Source organism: Dipodomys spectabilis, unplaced genomic scaffold, assembly GCF_019054845.1.
Source record: "Dipodomys spectabilis isolate Male_0828 unplaced genomic scaffold, ASM1905484v1 ptg000002l, whole genome shotgun sequence".
Taxonomy (NCBI): Eukaryota; Metazoa; Chordata; class Mammalia; order Rodentia; family Heteromyidae; genus Dipodomys; species Dipodomys spectabilis.
Genome location: NW_024870679.1, coordinates 15471145 through 15487843, shown reverse-complemented (window position 1 = coordinate 15487843; position 16699 = coordinate 15471145). Strand labels below are relative to the sequence as shown.

Below are 16699 nucleotides of genomic sequence, written 5' to 3'. Positions count from 1 at the left end.
AGTAGGGCAGAGATCGGCTCCCTGCAAGCTTCCCGTGCTTTGCTTCCCTCTGCTGGCAAGAAGAGGCTATTTTTTTTTTCCTCTATAGGAATTCTTCCTTCATCGTGTACATACATAATTGCTGCAGTTGAAGAAATTAGTTGTTTAATTTGTAAAAGGGTAGCTCACTGGATTTTTCTCCTCAGAGGGCGACCAAATTCTTTTTATTGCCTATAGAACTCACAATTCCTTTTCTAATCTTCAAGAACAAACTTGATAGTTACAAAGGTGTTTTGTTCAAATCTGGGTTCCCCGCATTCTCTTGTATCCCAGTATTATTTTCCATGGCAGAGACACAGGGCTTTTTTAATTTTTATTTTTTTAGTATTAACAGGTGGAAGAAACAAGTATCTAAACTTCATTTATTCAAGTTTTATTGTACCTGAACACAGGAACATCTTTCCTTATTAGCATATCCTTTCCTTCCTAATTCCACCTTCCTGAACTTTTATATATGAATCTGAATTATTTAACCATGGCTCCAACACCCTCTGGCAAAATTCTCCTGCCTGGATTTTCCACGGGAGCATTGAGTATTTCTTCCTGCATTTGAACTTAGACTGTAAGATGTCACCTGTGCCACGCATAGGCTCAAGTTCAGTAAAGATTTGTGAAAATATATACGACTTATGGCCATATTCTATTTTAGGAGCCAGTTCTGTGCCTCTAAGGATTCTTCTTGCATGTAATGCATGAATTTTCAGAGGCCATCTATACAAGTGTTGTTATCTACACAACACTTATTGTCCAGGACCGCTGTTACATCAGGGTGGAAGGAAATCGGCCTGCTCAGTTTGCAGGGGCGATCCATCATTAGCGTCCTCGCAGGCGCTCGTTGGATGGGCTCGGAACGCAAGACTCTGGCTCTTTCTTTGGGCCGATTCTCAGGGTTGTGTGCGCAGCGAGCAATTCTGGGAGATGAGGTAATGTCTCCCGTGGAACAAAGAGCAGGATGGCTTACAGCTTACTGTAACGTCAAGTCCTCCAAGCTCAGCATTCCTCCCCAATAACGCGAGCCGTCTGGCGTGCAAGCATGCATCTGGGGTCCGCATGCTTTGTTCCCGTGGGAATCCCGGTTCAGAGAACCAATCCAAACACGCCGACCCTCCCCGGCTGAGGCTCTTTGTCCTTCCCCTCGGACCCGCGAAACGTCGCAAGCGAGCCTGTTAGTCTGTAAATAAGACAGTTGCAGTTATTATTTCATTCGAAGCCTGGAGAGGGGAGGTGGAGGGGCGGGGGGCGAGCGCAGGGTGGGCCGCGCCTGGCCGGGCTCCGGTGCGCGGCGCCCCGACTCCCGGGAGGGGCGGGGCCTGAGAGCGGCTCGAGGGGGCGGAGCCGGAGAGCCGCTCGCTGATTGGAACCCGGTGCCCAGGGTGCGGCCGGACGCACTGGTTGCTTAGCAACCACGCTCTGCCTTCCGCCGTCGCGTTCGAGCGTGGCGTTGATGGGAATCAGTGGAGCCCCCAAGAGCCGCACGGGCCCAATTCGTTCCTCTCCACTTCCGAACGGCCTCGCCTGGCACCCCCGCGGGCCCTCGCCCCCTGTGATCCCCGGGCGGCCCCCACCCCCGACACTCCCCGCTGCCCCTGTGCGCCCCCGCCCTCGCAGACGCGGGTCTGGGGCGCGCGGTTCCCGGCGGCTGCGCGGCGCCCTCCGCGGAGGCCGCGCCCGGCGGCGGGACGAGCGCCCCGGGAGGACGGGGCCACCGGAGCCCGGTGCCTCTGAAATTGGGCTCTGCGTCTGTGGGGGAGCGCAGTGCGGCCCCAACCCCGTTTTCCCGAACCCCGCGCACATAATTACGCACAAGCACGCACACAGATGGCGCCACGGCTCGTGCGCGCGGCCGCAGGCTCGGGCCGCGGAGGCGAGGCGGGAGCCCGGGCCGGGCCGGGGTCGCTGCCCGCGCCTCGCGGCCCGAGGGCGGCGGCTCTGCTCCGCCGCTCCGCTCCCGGGACGACGTAGGGTCCGCGTCACCGGCCCCGCACAACGGCGCAACGGCCGGCCCGGCCCGCGGCGCGGGGGCGCGGCGGGAGCGGTCTCCGGAGAGGCCCGGTAGGCGGGGTCCGGGCGGGGAGGGGTCGCCGGGACGAGCGTCACCGTGATCTGTGTGCGGGGTCCGGGGCGGGGGCCGAGGCCGGCGGCGGCTGCTCCAACACCGCCCAGCTCGGCTCCGCGGCCCGCTGCCCTCCGCTCGCGGGGTTCCGGGACTTAGGGAGACGCGGAAGCCGGGGAGCCCGGCGCCCGCGGCCGGTGGTCCGCATTAGCCTCAGCTGTCAGAGTCCGGGGCGCGGCAGCCGGGCCCCGGAGGCGGGAGACGGCTGTGGGGGCGGTGGGCAGGGCGCGGGGCCGTAGCCTCTGGCTTAACACGGCAGCTGCGCGGAAACTCCAACAGGTGGCTCCGTGGCGCAATGGATAGCGCATTGGACTTCTAGAGGCTGAAGGCATTCAAAGGTTCCGGGTTCGAGTCCCGGCGGAGTCGTGATGTTTTTGCAACCCGTGTTAAATGTCTTTTCCACCCCGATGGCCTCCTGTCTCTCCGGCCTTTGTTTTTCTCGCCTCCGTCTCCAGCTCTCACCTCCCTTGCATTCGTTGTGCTCCTTCTGCAGTCCCGGCCCGGTCCGGTCGGTGCCGATCCAGGTCCCCGGAAGCGGCGGTGGAGGCGCGGAGGCAAAGGAGGTGTCAGCGACGCGGGCCTCAGGTGTGGGCCTGGATGGAAGCGCGGGGGAGCCCCGCATCTCTGGTTCGGAGCCCGACAGTGGGTCAGCCGACACTGCAGTCCCGGGCCCAGAGGCCCGGCCGGAAAGGTCGGTTCCCGGCGGCCGCTCCGGACCCCAGTGCCCGCCGTTTTAGTCAGGTCGGCCCCCGTTCCCCGTCCTCCACCGGCCCAGCGCACCCAGGCTCCCGGGGTCCGTCTGCCTGCGGTCAAATCGAGGCAGGAATCCCTGTTTGGTCCTTTCTCGGACAGCTCTTGGCTTTGCTCAGGTTTGGGGGTGCATTAGATGCGAATAACACAAGGAAAGAACGGAATTACAGGGTGACACCGTCCAAAAAGAATCATACGGTGCCTGACTTAGGAAATGGCCATCCCTTCTGTTAACCTTAATTCAAAAAATTAAATCATATTGAAAAATCACTGTAACAGGGCCGGGACGGTGGCTTAGGGGGCTGGCCTACCATGCAGGAAGCCCTGGGTTCGATTCCTCAGTACCACATACACAGAAAAAGCAGCAAGTGGTGCTGCGGCTCAAGTGGTAGAGTGCTAGACTTGAGCTGAAGAGCTGAGGGACAGCGCCCAGGTCCAGAGTTCAAGTCCCAGGACTAGCAAAAAAAAAAAAAAAATTATTCTAACAATGAAAAAGGTGATTTATGCAAGACACAAAATCCAAAACTGTCAGGAAAGGTGCAGGGAGAAGTAAATGCCTCTGTTTTGTTTTGCCATATTCCAGCCTTTTTTTTTTTTGGCCATATTTCTTCCGCAAGCCGGTATACTTTGACTTCTTAAATTTTTTATTTTAAAAAATTGTTAGTATAAAGGTGATGTACAGAGAGCGATTACTGTTTTATGTCAGGTAAAGAGCACATTTTGATCAGACAATGTCAGCGCTCCCCTTACTGTTTATCCATCCCGTCCGGTCCGTATCCACATTATATAGCTTCCTGAAAACCTAGGATTACAGGCTTTAACCTGAGCACCTGGCTATTTTTTAAGGCATGTTATCAGTAATTTTTTCTGTTGTGTTATTGTGTACGTGGTGCTTTTAATAATGTAATATGTACCCTTTTAAGACAGCAGTATGCTATGCTTATTTCAGTATGTTAGATTAACATCTAAACGGACATCCATAATGTCTATTATTTTCCTATAGGAATATTTCCAAGTAAACAACCTAGTTTTTACATAGTTGTACACAGTGAGTAGTTTTTGGGACACTGCTATGGCTGGCTGGCAGCTGTGTTTCAGCACCCTTCAACTGTCGTCAGAGGGAGGTGAGACTGCTGCCCCATGGTTTCTAGTTGCAGTTTTTGATTCATGGCATTTGTGAGAGAAACTAAGCTTTTTTTTTTTGGTCGGTCGGGGCTTAACTCTGGGCCTGGGCGCTGTCCCTCAGCTCTTCAGCTTAAGGCGAGCACTCTACCGCTTGAGCTACAGCGCCACTTCCTAAGCTTCTTTTCATACATAGGGCAATTTGGACTTTTTTCTGACTTATCTGTTCTTTAGTTGTGCTCATTTCTCTATTGTCATTCACACCTACTAAGATGACATTTTCTTACTGGTTTGCAGTGTCCTTTTAACACGTTAAGGAAAATAGCTCTTTGTGGCATTAAAATTCTTTTAATCTGTTTTCTGATTTTGCTTATGGTTATTTTTCAATACACTCATAAATTTAGACTTGTCAGTCTTTCCTTGCTTCTAGGTCTGACAATCATACTGTACTTATTAAATGTATTTTTATTTCAGGCAAGTTTTGTCCCAGCAATCAATGGGCTGGAAGGAGAAACCTTTTCTATACTAATTGCCAACATTATGATTAATTCCTACATGCATGAGGTTCTATATTCTGTTAATGTCTGAACTCTTGAATTTGCTGTTTTAAAACTTAGGGCCCCGGGCATTGTCCCTGAATTCCTTTTGCTCAAGGCTAGCACTCTTCCACTTGAGCCAAAGCACAACTTTCAGCATTTTGTTTATGTGCTACTAAGGAATTGGACCTAGGGCTTCATGCATGCTAGGCAAGCACTCTACCACTAAGCCACATTCTCAGCCCCTCATTACCTTTTCTGTATTGTTTTGTTTTGTGTCCAGTCGTGGGGCCTGAACTCTGGGCCTGGGCGCTGTCCCTCAGCTCTTCAGCTCAAGGCTAGCGCTCTACCACTTGAGCCACAGCGCCACTTCCGGCTTTTTTTCTTTTTGCTTATGTGGTGCTGAGGAATCGAACCCAGGGCATCATGCATGCAAGGCAAGCACTCTACCACTGAGCCACCTTCCCAGCCTCCTCATTACCTTTTCTAAAAGAACGTTTTCCTTGCCTGTTATTCAATTTTACTAATAATTGGAATACTTAACAGCAGTCCCAGGAGGCACAGCTATGTGAGATGGTGTGACCATATGCACCCACCCACTCATGAGCTGGGAGGACCAGTTTTTGTCCTGCAAGAACATCTCAAATATCAAACACACCAAAGATATATAACTAGTAAGCATTAAGCTGGATAGGAAGCTAGAAAGGTGGATGTCTGAGTAAATCCACAATTTCCACATATTACTCATAGCTAGTCTGATTCAACACTTAGCAAGTGTCCACTAGAATCATGTTATTTGTAGACTAATATAGGGGAGAACTGTTAAATGTTCTAAAAAGCAGCAGCATTCATGTTACTTTTTCTTCATATCTATCTTAGTGTTTTTTGGTTACCTTTGCTTAGTGAAACCATCTTTTGTTGAAATCTTTTCTTCAATTCTCTTAATAGGTTACTTGTATATTTGATATTTAAAATTAAGTTATACTCAATCTTATTGAATTGCCTGTTTAAAATAGTCTTCCAATTCACAGCCATGTGATAACATTTCACATCCAACTAGGATGATGGTTTAAGGAATATTTCTGTGACTGTGACAAAATATTAGATAAAAACCCTAAAAGGAAGAATTAATTCTGGCTCATCCTTTCAGTGGTTTGAAACAGGTAGGGACCACAGCAAGGGAAATAAACCCTGGGCCTTCTTTGTTACTCATTAAAAGTAGGCTTACAAGAACTTTGTTAAAAAGACCAGATTAAGCCAGAAGGCCAGAGTGTTCAGACTAGGAACTCTTTATGACTAGTACAGTTCAAGATGGTTACACAGTAACAAAGAAAAGGAGGAATAGTTACTAAAAGCCCATTGCATAAATGCTCTAGAATCAATTCCTACATCAGAGAAAAAAATCATACAATTGCCAATTTTGGAGGTCACAGGGGTAAGCAACGCACAGCCTTCCATTATCTTGCTATAACCCTCATGTTAGAGAGTTTTCAGGTTACCTGGCTAAAACAACTCACTGGATCTGAAAACACCAAGTGACTAAAATGGGATAAAAAGATTGGTACCTCTGTCTTCATATTGTCTGTTCCCTCTCGGCTCTGAATGTAGTCATGTTGATTGTTTTAAAAGTGCTTTGTATGAAACAAGGAAACTTGTTGGGAGATACTGTTTCTTAAGGGGGGCAGGGAATGATAGAGGGGGAAAGACTGATGGTCATATAGTGTAATTGTGTGGAGACATAGTAATGAAATCCCCTCTGTACAATTATTATAAGCCAATAAAAATAAATAAGCAAATGAGTGATTGCTTTGTACTTGCCTTGTGTAAGCAAGACCCTGTGTCTAATCTCCAGTACTATCAAAAATTTTTTTGTCCAAGACTATAATACAGGGCTTATTTCCAAATAAATCCCTATACAAACAGCATCTGTATTAAATTACGTGATGTGTTAGTTTTAAAAATATATTTAGCAAATAAAGAGAAATGTCCAATATTGTATTTTGCTTGATGAATCTTAATTGCGAAATTTCTTCTTCTTTCGGAATCTTTTGCCTGCTGCACTTGCTGCTTTTTCAGCCATGATCTCAGAGTACTTCCTTCGGTTGTATCTGAAAAGAAAGATTGTATGTTGGTGTTTTACAGCACAGTACAATAGACATTAGAAATTCACATACCCTTAGGGGTTCTAAATGTTTTCCCTACGTTGCCATCATGTGTTGGGAGGACCTGTGGCAGGAGCTAAGGATAGAACAGTGGACAAGGCAGTTCTTCCTTGTCTTCCTAGTGATTTAAAGACTCACTTACCAGGTGATGTTAAATAGGGATGTAAATGTTGGAGTGCAAAATGTAAGAAGGACATAGCAAAACAGTTTACAAAAACACAGTGATGATATGTTTCTTAGAACCTTACAAAACATTGTAGACCAATCGTTTGTAATGTGTGATAGTAGACAAGAGCCTTTCAAGACAATTTTCTTAAGAACCCTAGGCACGGCTGCCTGTCTCCCTTGATCCTCTGCTGCATGTGCAGTGCTGTTTCCCCCAGGCTGCCTGCAGAGACAGGTGAGGCTCTACTTGCCCTAACTGTGGCAGACACTAGAGAGATTGGTAGTATATTACTTTTGTTTTGATCAAACTATATATTCATATCAATGTATAATGAGTTTTAAACAAATAATTCACTATTTTTATCCTGAAAATTTGTATTTACGCATATTTCAAAGAAAAAGTACCCACTGTAAAATGAAATATAAATTCCATTACCTTCTGAACTCAGAATCAGCCAGCAGTTCTTCCACAATAGTTCTTTTCCTTTGCTTCTTGGGAATTCTTGAGTGGTAGAAATCAGCTGGATTGTCAACAATGGTTCCAATCTGTGAACAGTCGACTGAGGTAAGTCATGCAATATCTGAATGACAAGTTGCCTCCATATTTCAGTTTAATTCTCATAATGTAGAAAGGAATAATACAGATAGGAACAGAACACACAAGCTAACTACATTTGCCAGAATTTGTTTTGTCATTTTTTTTTTTTTTTTGTATGTGTGAGCTGGTAGTAAGGCTTGAACTCAGGGCCTAGGCACTGTCCCTGGGCTCCTGAACTTAAGACTAGCACTCTACCACTTGAGCCAGTGCCTCTTCTGGCTTTTGCTGTGATTACCTGGAGAGAAGAGGCTCATAGACTTTCCTGCTAAGGATGGGCACAATCCTCAGATTACAGGCATGATTCACCAGCACCCAGCTTGGATTTTTGATGGTTAATTGGAGATAAAAGAGTCTCACAAACTTTCATGCCTGAGCTGGCTTTGAGCTGTATTTATCAAATGTCAGCCTTCTGAGTAGCTAGGATCACAGACATGAGCCATCGGTGCCTGGCTTAACCCTGTCACTCTGTATTGACAACCCACTACAAGATTGATCTCTCTGAACTGTGTTTTGGTCATTTAGGTCCGGTATACATATATAAACTTATCTGTTTTTTGTTTTTTTTTGGTTGGTCGTGGGGCTTGAACTCTGGGGTAGGGCGCTATCCCTCAGCTCTTCAGCTCAAGGTGAGCGCTCTACCGCTTGAGCCACAGTGCCACTTCCTAAACTGATCTGTTTTAACATTAAACAGATCACTATGCTGCTTTCCAAAGGAAAACCCAAAGAACACAGCCACTCTTCTGCTTGCTTCATACCTGGAAGTACTTAGGGAAGCCGTCTCTATCATTTTTCTTATAAAATCTTTTTGGGTCCATGCTTGCTCTCATCTTCAGTGCTTTGAGGTCATTTTTCAGTTCCTCTGTTAGTTCTGGAGCCTTCATACCAAACCAGCCATCACCTGCTGTTTTTTGTCGCTCTTTCTGAAATTCAGATTTCAAAAACATTCTAATTTCAATAATTTAAAAAGTACATGTAATTCATTTCCTCAAAAATTACACAGAATGCTTCATGAATTAAAAAGTTACTTTAGAGTTACAGCTCTAAAATCATATTTATCAAAGGAATTAAACAAAAATTTCTTTGATAATAGCATTGATAATAACAATGATATAGCATTATCAGTTTTCATAAATGAATCCTTAAAATCTATTTTGTATTGCACTGGAACTGAAAACTTGCTGAGAAAATAACAAGGCTGAATTTTTATTGTTAATAATGGCCCATAGTACAGATAATTTACAAAGATATTTTTATTCCAGGAGCTTATATGCAAAAGTATTAACATTTTTATTCAGTTACTTAGATGTCTCTTCAACCTAGAAGTTATTATTTTTCAAACAAAAACTTACTCGTTTGAAAACTCACAGCCAATAATTTATCTTGTTTCATTCATAAATTACTGAATGGCTGGCTAACCGTGCACCAGGGTGCTATACACATCAATGGTACTAGGTACTAAGGTACCATCTTCAAATGCCTCCAAGTGCCCTCGATAACTTGGCACTTCTCACAGTTGTCAGTCTACTAGCACTATTAGCACCTACTGGCACTGTGGACAGTGAAGCCTATACAGGGGCTATCACTGCTTTCAAGGTATATTATTAAAAGGCTACGATTTGTAGAGCTAGGAATGTAGCTCAGTGTCACAAAAACGTGAAAATCCAGCCTACCTGTGTTGATGGGACTATAGCCTGGAGCAATCTGTAATAGTATTTATAGATAAATCAATACACAGATGTAGTTGGTGTACAATCTGAAAATAGATATCCAAGCTCATATAAATTTAGATAGTAGAAGTCATTGTACTTACCCTCCGTTTTTTTTGAAGTTGATGCTTTGATTCTCTATATGGTGCAACACAATGTTTTTGTTCAAAATCAGGTGTAATAATAGCCTTCTGCAGAAGCTATAAAGATATAAAATTGGGTTTTATATAATTTCCCATTTATGTTTTTACATTTTGTATGGTCAGATTGGTTGATCAGTTTCTTGATGGTTGCATTTTTTTTTTTGGCAACAGTCATTTATATCTTACAAAACTGCTATCAGTACAGTGGTTCCAGGAAGGAATTAGGCAGAATATGATGTCAAATTTGTTTTTAGAGAGAAACTGAGAAGCATGGAGGAGAAAAAAAAAGAAAACAAAAGCAAGACCCATAAAGAGATTACTGGAATAGACTTGATGAGAATTAAAGGTGTAGTGGCTCAAAAAAAGGAGAAGGCATTTCCAAAGCTGGGTGACTGACTGCACAAGGGAAAGACTTTGGTGTCAGTAACTGGCAGAGAATACAGAAATGGCTAGTTTAGGCAGGGAAGAAATGCACTTCTAAATGCACAAATGGTTACCTGGATCCTAAAGTCTGAAGTCATCAAGACTAGAAAATACAGATCTGACAAAGTTGAGGGAAGAGATGACAATGTCCAAAAAGACTTAGTAACTAACCCTTCTGTACATGACTTTTACAATAACAATAAAAAAAAAAAATGTTTATCTGGGAGAAAGGAGAAGATACTGGCCATAACTAAAAATTAAGATTACTCTAACAAGTATCTATCTATCTATCTATCTATCTATCTATCTATCTATCTATCTATCTATCTATCTATCTATCTATCTATCTATCTATTTATCTATCTATCTATCTATCTGTCCATCCATTTTTTTTTCACTACTGGTGTTTGAACTTAGGGCCTCCTCTTCCCTTTTGCTAGGCAGGTAGTCTACCACTTGAGCCACAACCCTGCCCCTTTTTGCTAGTAATACCCACATATTTATGTTTTTATCCCATAAAGCCTACCTGGACCATGACCCTATTTATGCTTCTCAAACAGTAGAAATGATAGGCATGCACCACCATACTCAGCTTACTGATTACATGGAGTCTAACTTTTTGTATAATCTGGGCTTGAATTGCTACCCTCCTGAACAGCTGAGACTAACTACATTTATGAGCCACTACACATAGCCTATATGTAAAATTTTATTGCTATTTGCACATACATATTTTTTTTTTTAGGTGGAAGAGGAAGGCACTTAAAGCTTTCAGATTTCAAGAGTACAGAACAAGTTCTGAAAATATAGCAAGAAAAAAGAGTACCTTGGATCATCACTAGGGGGTACAAGAAAAGAAATGATCTTTTTTTTTTTTTCGGGGGTGGGGCTTGAACTCTGGGCTTAAGCGCTGTTCCTGCGCTCTTCTGCTCAAGGGGAGAACTCTACCACTTGAGCCATAGCACCCACTTCCGGTTTTCTAGTGGTTTACTGGAGATAAGAGTCTCATGGACTTTCCTGCCCGAGCTGGCTTTGAACCATGATCCTCAGATCTCAGCTTCCTGTGTAGCTAGGATTACAAGCATGAGCCACCAGCACCCGGCTAGAAATCCTGATCTTGAGTTAATTTTTCAGATGTAATTTCTCATAGATAAATTCATTCTTTAAAAAAGCGACTGTTCAAGTGAGATGGACAAATAAAAACAAAAACATTAGGCTAATGTGGTTTACTATAGGAAAATGAATCTTTTATCAAAGGACTAACCATTTCTAAAGAAAAGACACTTCATATAACTTACCTCATTTTTCTTTTTCTCTTTGATCTGTGTTAGAGTTTTCTTGGACTGTAGTTTGTCTGCATTGAAATTAATATACAAACCACCCATTTGCTTGATACTTAGTCCAGGATCTATGCTGCTACTTGTCAACTTCAGACTGAAAGAGAAATGATCACTTAAATATCAAGTAAAAAAATCAAAATAGAAACAAGACTGCATTACAGAAAGAAAGAAAAAAAAATCACACCAGGCACAGGTAGCTCACTCTTGTAAGTCCTGCTACTCAGGAGGCTGAGATCTGAGGATTGTGGTTTGAACCAGCCTGGGCAGGAAAGTCCATGAGACTCATCTCCAATTAACTACAAAAAAAAGGCAGGCAGGCAGACAGAGAAAAAAGCTCAGCAACAGTGTCCCAATTAAAAGCTGAGAACTGGCACCTAAAATAAGAAAAATTACTTGTTCAGCTCTTCACTGTCAATGACAAAAAAAAAGATACTTATTTTTGAAGTTACTGAAAAACTGGGTAAATATATATCTTAAGTCAGTACATGCATTTAGAAGAAACTCTAGGATATATAATGACCTAAACAAGTAAACAAAAATACTTATTGGGAACTCATCCAAACCTATTCCTCAGATTTTTTTCTTGGTTGGTTGTGGGCTTGAACTCAGGGACTGGGCACTGTCCCTGAGACTCTTTGTGCTCAAGGCTAGTGTTCTACCACTTAAACACAGTGTCACTTCCAGTTTTTGAGTAGTTAATTGGAGATAAAAATCTCACAGGGATTTTTTTTTTGTCGGTCGTGGGGCTTGAACTCTGGGCCTGGGCACTGTCCCTCAGCTCTTCAGCTCAAGGTGAGCGCTCTACTGCTTGAGCCACAGAACTAGTTCCAGTTTTCTAGTGGTTTATTGGAGATAAAAGTCTCATGGTCTTTCCTGCCTGGGCTGGCTTTGAACCATGATCCTCAGATCTCAGCCTCCTGAGTAGCTAGGATTATAGGCGTGAGCCAGCGGTGCCTGGCTCACAGGGATTTTTTTCCTGTCCAGGCTGATTTCTAAGTGTGATCCTCAGATCTTCTAAAACATTAGGCCATATAATATGCAGTAGATTTCATAGGAGATTTGACCTGTAATTCTAGCTTCTCAAGAAGCTGAGACCTGGAGGATTTGTCTGAAGCCAGACCAGGCAGCAAAGACATTGAGACTCCATCTCCAATTAGCTAGAAAAAAAAGCCAGACTACAGGCGTGTCTCAAGTGTAGGGCGCCAGCTAAGTGCATGAAAGCTGAACCAGAGCATGAGGCCTTGGGTTCAAACCTTAAAACCAGTCAAAAAAGAAAAAGGGTGGAGAGGGGTTGCTAACAGGGAGTGTACCTGGCACATCAGTTCAAATTCATCTATAGGTTCATCTTTACCTCTAAAACAAGTAAGAAAGATAAGTTCTTGGAAAGATAACACTTTCCAAGTTATGAAACTTGGAAAGTCTAGACTACCACTAAATTTATGTGATAAGAATTTATCTTTATATAATCAAAGGGATTTTTTTTCCTTTTTCGCTAGTCCTAGGGCTTGGGATCTTTCCCTGCTCAAGGCAAAAAAAAAAAGAGTCTAATAGACATTTCTGCAGGGCTGGCTTTGAACCATAATCCTCACTCTCAGCTTCCTGAGTAGCTAAGATTGCAGGGATGAATTGTAGTGCCTGGCCCAAAGCAATTTTTTTCCCTTAAATTCCATTCTCGGGGCTTAAACTCTCAGCCTGGGCACTGTCCCTGAGCTTTTGTGCTTAAGGTTAGCACTCTACCCCTTAAGCTTTAGTTCTACTTCTGGCTTAAAAAATTTTATTTTAAAGGTGATGTACAGAGGGGTTGCAGATACGTAAGTCAGATAAAGAATACATTTCTTTTTGGGCAGTGTCACTATCTCACTCTCTCCCAGTTTTTCCCTCCCATACCCACACTTCTGGCTGTTTGTGGCTTAATGGAAAAGTCTCATGGACTTTCCTGCCCAGGCTGGCTTTGAACCATGATCCTTGGATCTGTCTCCAGGGTAGCAAGGATTACAGACACGAACCACTGATCCTTGCTTCAAAGGGATTGTTTTTTTTAAATAAGCAAGGACACTCAAGACTTAAAATCACTTATTTCCCTTTTTATTCATGTAAACTGAATAGTTGAAAGCATAACCAGCCTTTACTGGTAACTGAAATCACTCTATTGCAGTGCCATCGCAGTGATTCTGAAATGTACATTTGGACATGAGAGGGATTGGCTGTTAAAAGTTAAGTTTTGAGTGGCGCTGTGGCTCAAGTGGTAGAGCACTAGCCTTGAGCTGAAGAGCTGGACAGCACCCAGGTCCAGAATTCAAGCCCCATGACCAAATCCCCAAAGAGTGAGGGTAGAAGGTTAAGTAGAACTGCTCTTCCGTAACAGAGCCAAGGGAGCAACTTTCTTGCTTCTCATTTTTTTCTACTATATCCTATTTTCATGTTAAATCCGCCACTTGACAAATACATCAAAAACTTACTTTGGGGCTGGGAAGGTGGCTCAGTGGTAGAGCTCTTGCCTTGCATGCATGAGGCCCTGGGTTCGATTCCTCAGCACCACATAAGCAAAAAAGAAAAAAGCCAGAAATGGCGCTGTGGCTCAAGTGGTAGAGTGCTACCCTTGAGCTGAAGAGCTGAGGGACAGCGCTCAGGCCCAGAGTTCAGGCCCCGCGACCAGACCAAAAAAAAAAAAAAAAACCCAAACAACAAAAACTTACTTTGGTGTATGTTTGCGAGGGCAGGTGGGTGGGTGTAGCTCAATGCTCTTCATGCAAGAAGGCTTCTCTGTCCAGTTTTTTTTTTTTTCTGGCAGTACTAGATCTGAACTCATGACTTGCACTTGTTACGAGCCTTGCTCTTAGCCCTCCAATTTGCTTTTAAAAAGAAAGGGGATAAGCTGGGCACCAGTGGCTCATGCCTGTAATCTAGCCATTCAAGAAGCTGAGATCTGAGGATCACGGTTCAAAGCCAGCCCCAGCAGGAATAAGACTCTTTATCTCCAATAAACCAGTAGAAAACCAGAAGTGGCGCTGTGGCTCAAGCGGTAGTGCACTCGCCTTGAACTGAAGAGCTGAGGGACAGCGCCCAGGCCCAGAGTTCAGGCCGCACGACCGGATCCCCCCTACCCCCTCCAAAAAAAGATGAAACTTACAGTTTAGACTTTGTGTTATTTAATAAATCGTCTTCATCACTAAATTCATCATCTTTATTTTTATCACTATCTGATGATTCTTCACTGCCTTCATCTTCTTCCTGCTCTTCTTTTTCTTCCTCAGTAGCAATCTCACTTGCCTTCTCTTCTTCTTCCAAGTAAAACTTTTTATCAGCACTTAACCCAGGAGTCGTGTCAATTACGAACAAGGCATTATCACAAGACAAGTTTTTTGAGTCTCCACTCGGTGACTCCTTTTGGTCACAATTATCAACAAAACACAGAGTGTCCTCTTCATTGTCACTGCTTTCAGATTGCTGGCTTTCATCACTGCTGAGAACTAGTAAAACAGAATCCCCAATATCCGGAGACGTGTTTAGCTCAGAGTTACACAATGTGGTATCACATTCAAAATCTACATCCCCTTTGCTATTCTTGTCTTCACTGACATCTACAATTGTCAACTCATCCTCTTTACCAGCACCACCACCATCTACACCTATAACCTCTTCATCTTTATCACTACCACCAAGATCACTGAATGTGGTCAAGTCACTTCCTTTTATGTTGCCTTTTTTTCCTTCATTCCATCTGTCCACTTCCACAACTGCAAATTTTTGAGCTAATGATTTCATTATAGCCTCACAGTTCTGATTGGAGGGCTTTACTATGGTTTTGTTTTTTGAGGGGGATGAATGCATTTGAGAACTTAACTGCTGAAGGCTAGTTTTCTGAAGATTAGAAAGGTTCTTCATCTGAGAAATTTTCTTGTTAATTTCTTTTTCATCATCTATCACTACTATGTCCGCTTCATTCAAATTCTTTATTTCTTTAAGAGAGACAACATTGGCCTGTTTTTCTTCTGTTTCATTACAGACAATCGGCTTATTTATCTGAGAAAGTGTTCTTGTTGATAACTGAGAGGTATTCTTGGTATCTAGATCCTCTGAACTCATAGATGTATCCATGATTTGTTTTTCACTTTGGGATACAGTCTTAGTATCTTTCTTCTCTATTTGTACCTGTAAGTTTCTCTGCATATTCTTGATTGCTGTTCTTGGTATATTTCCAGAGAATAAAATATCTGAGCATGATGACTCAGCATCAGATACAGCTCCTGTATGTGCTTCTTGGCTTGGATCTATTCTAGATTTAGCCCTTATTTCTGTGGAAGGCACTATACTAGAAGTAGATGAAGCAGGAGACTCTGTGTCGGAGACTATTTCTTCAGTAAGAGGCACTTTTATTGAAGCTATTTTCTTTCTCTTTCTAACACTGGAACCTGGAGAAGATGCAATTATGATCTGCCTTCTCCTAGTTATTCTTACAATGGGCTCCTGGACCTCAAACACAGAAGAACAATTGGATTCGGCTTCAGAGGTCTCTCCATCTGTAGACAATTCAATGACCTCTGTCTGTAAGCCTGAAGTTTTGTTCTGCCTGTTTCTGTTAGATGAACTTTGTTTCCCAGCGCTCTTTGTAACCTCAGCAGTAAGGCCATCATAACTAGGTTCCTTCCTTCTTTTTGCATGTGCTTGAATTTCTTCAGCAGCAGAACTCTACAAGCCAAAGAAGACACTAATTAAGGCTGGGTTAAACCGGGTACACGCCTGTAATCCTAGCTACTAAGGAAGCTGAGATCTGAGGACCCTGGTTCAAAACTAGCCCGGGCAGGAAAGTTCGTGAGACTCTTATCCCTAATTAGCCACCTGAAAATGCCGGAAGTGGCGCTGTGGCTCAAGTGGTAGAGTGCTAACCTTGAGCTGAAGAGCTGAGGGGCAGCGCCCAGACCGAGTTCAAGCCCCCACGACCGACCCCGACCCTCTCCCCCTCAAAGAAAAGGTTGAGTTAAACAAAGCAAATGAGGCAGTCCCTCATAAGCAGTTAACAGGGCACTAACAAAACAAAAAGCAGTAAATCAAAGCCACATTCATTTTCATTCCGGAGACCCTTTATCGTGTAACGCGGGGAACGGCACTACAGCAGGCTAGGGCCACTGAGGCAGAGAGCCGCCCCCACACAACGTTAACAAGTGGATGTGAGGCCGCCGCCAGCGGCTTCCAGCCGTGGGCCCAGGCGTGGCGGCCGGAAGTCATCTTGCGTGGCAGGGTGTCCACAGTGCGCCTGCACTAGGGGGGGTCTGGTCACTTGGGCATCATTGCGCTTCTCTTCCGTACCCAGCACGGAGGAGTAAAGTTCCCTGCACAGGCTACGGCCTGGTCCAGCCAGGCCTGATCCCGCCCGGTCCACGCGTTCCTTCACCGCCGGCTCTGCTGCCGCCCCGCTGGCCTCAGGGCCGGTCTACAGAGGGCAAGAAACTCGGGGGAGGCAAGAGCTCCTACCTTCTGTCGGGATCCTCCGGCCGAAGGGCCTGAAACCCCGGCCTCACGCCGGGAAGACCTGGTGAGGACCATGCCTCTGCTCCCGGATCCCAGGCAGCCGCCGCCGGATTCCCTGCGCCCGCGCTCCGGA

The 16699-nt window shown here is 44.4% G+C and overlaps 1 protein-coding gene and 1 non-coding gene across 4 annotated transcripts; one reads left to right on the top strand and one right to left on the bottom strand.

The window, feature by feature from the left end:
• The first annotated feature begins 2433 nt into the window (after positions 1–2433).
• Trnar-ucu lies at positions 2434–2518 on the top strand. The gene is given in 2 exon segments: positions 2434–2470; positions 2483–2518. It is a non-coding gene; the product is annotated as a tRNA-Arg (tRNA).
• Positions 2519–6508: 3990 nt separating this feature from the next.
• On the bottom strand, positions 6509–16699 carry Dnttip2 (deoxynucleotidyltransferase terminal interacting protein 2). 3 transcript variants are annotated; one of them, XM_042679409.1, is made up of 8 exons: positions 16570–16699; positions 15154–15786; positions 14228–15045; positions 11056–11191; positions 9296–9391; positions 8241–8405; positions 7324–7433; positions 6509–6668 (listed from the first exon to the last, which is right to left on the bottom strand). In XM_042679409.1, exons 1-8 carry the CDS (start codon positions 16639–16641, stop codon positions 6575–6577), a joined length of 2124 nt encoding a protein of 707 aa, XP_042535343.1. In that variant the 5' UTR covers positions 16642–16699; the 3' UTR covers positions 6509–6574. The 3 variants fall into 3 exon arrangements, with proteins under 3 accessions (XP_042535343.1, XP_042535352.1, XP_042535336.1); XM_042679418.1 differs by having other exon boundaries at positions 14228–15051; positions 15160–15786; XM_042679402.1 differs by having other exon boundaries at positions 14228–15786.

Coding starts and splice junctions, on each gene's coding strand:
- Dnttip2 (XM_042679402.1), bottom strand. CDS start 16,641: ATGGTCCTCACCAGGTCTTCCCGGCGTGAGGCCGGGGTTTCAGGCCCT. Junction 11,192..14,227: donor AATAACACAAAGTCTAAACT/GTAAGTTTCATC, acceptor TTTCTCTTTCAG/TCTGAAGTTGACAAGTAGCA. Junction 6,669..7,323: donor GCTGATTCTGAGTTCAGAAG/GTAATGGAATTT, acceptor CTTTCTTTTCAG/ATACAACCGAAGGAAGTACT.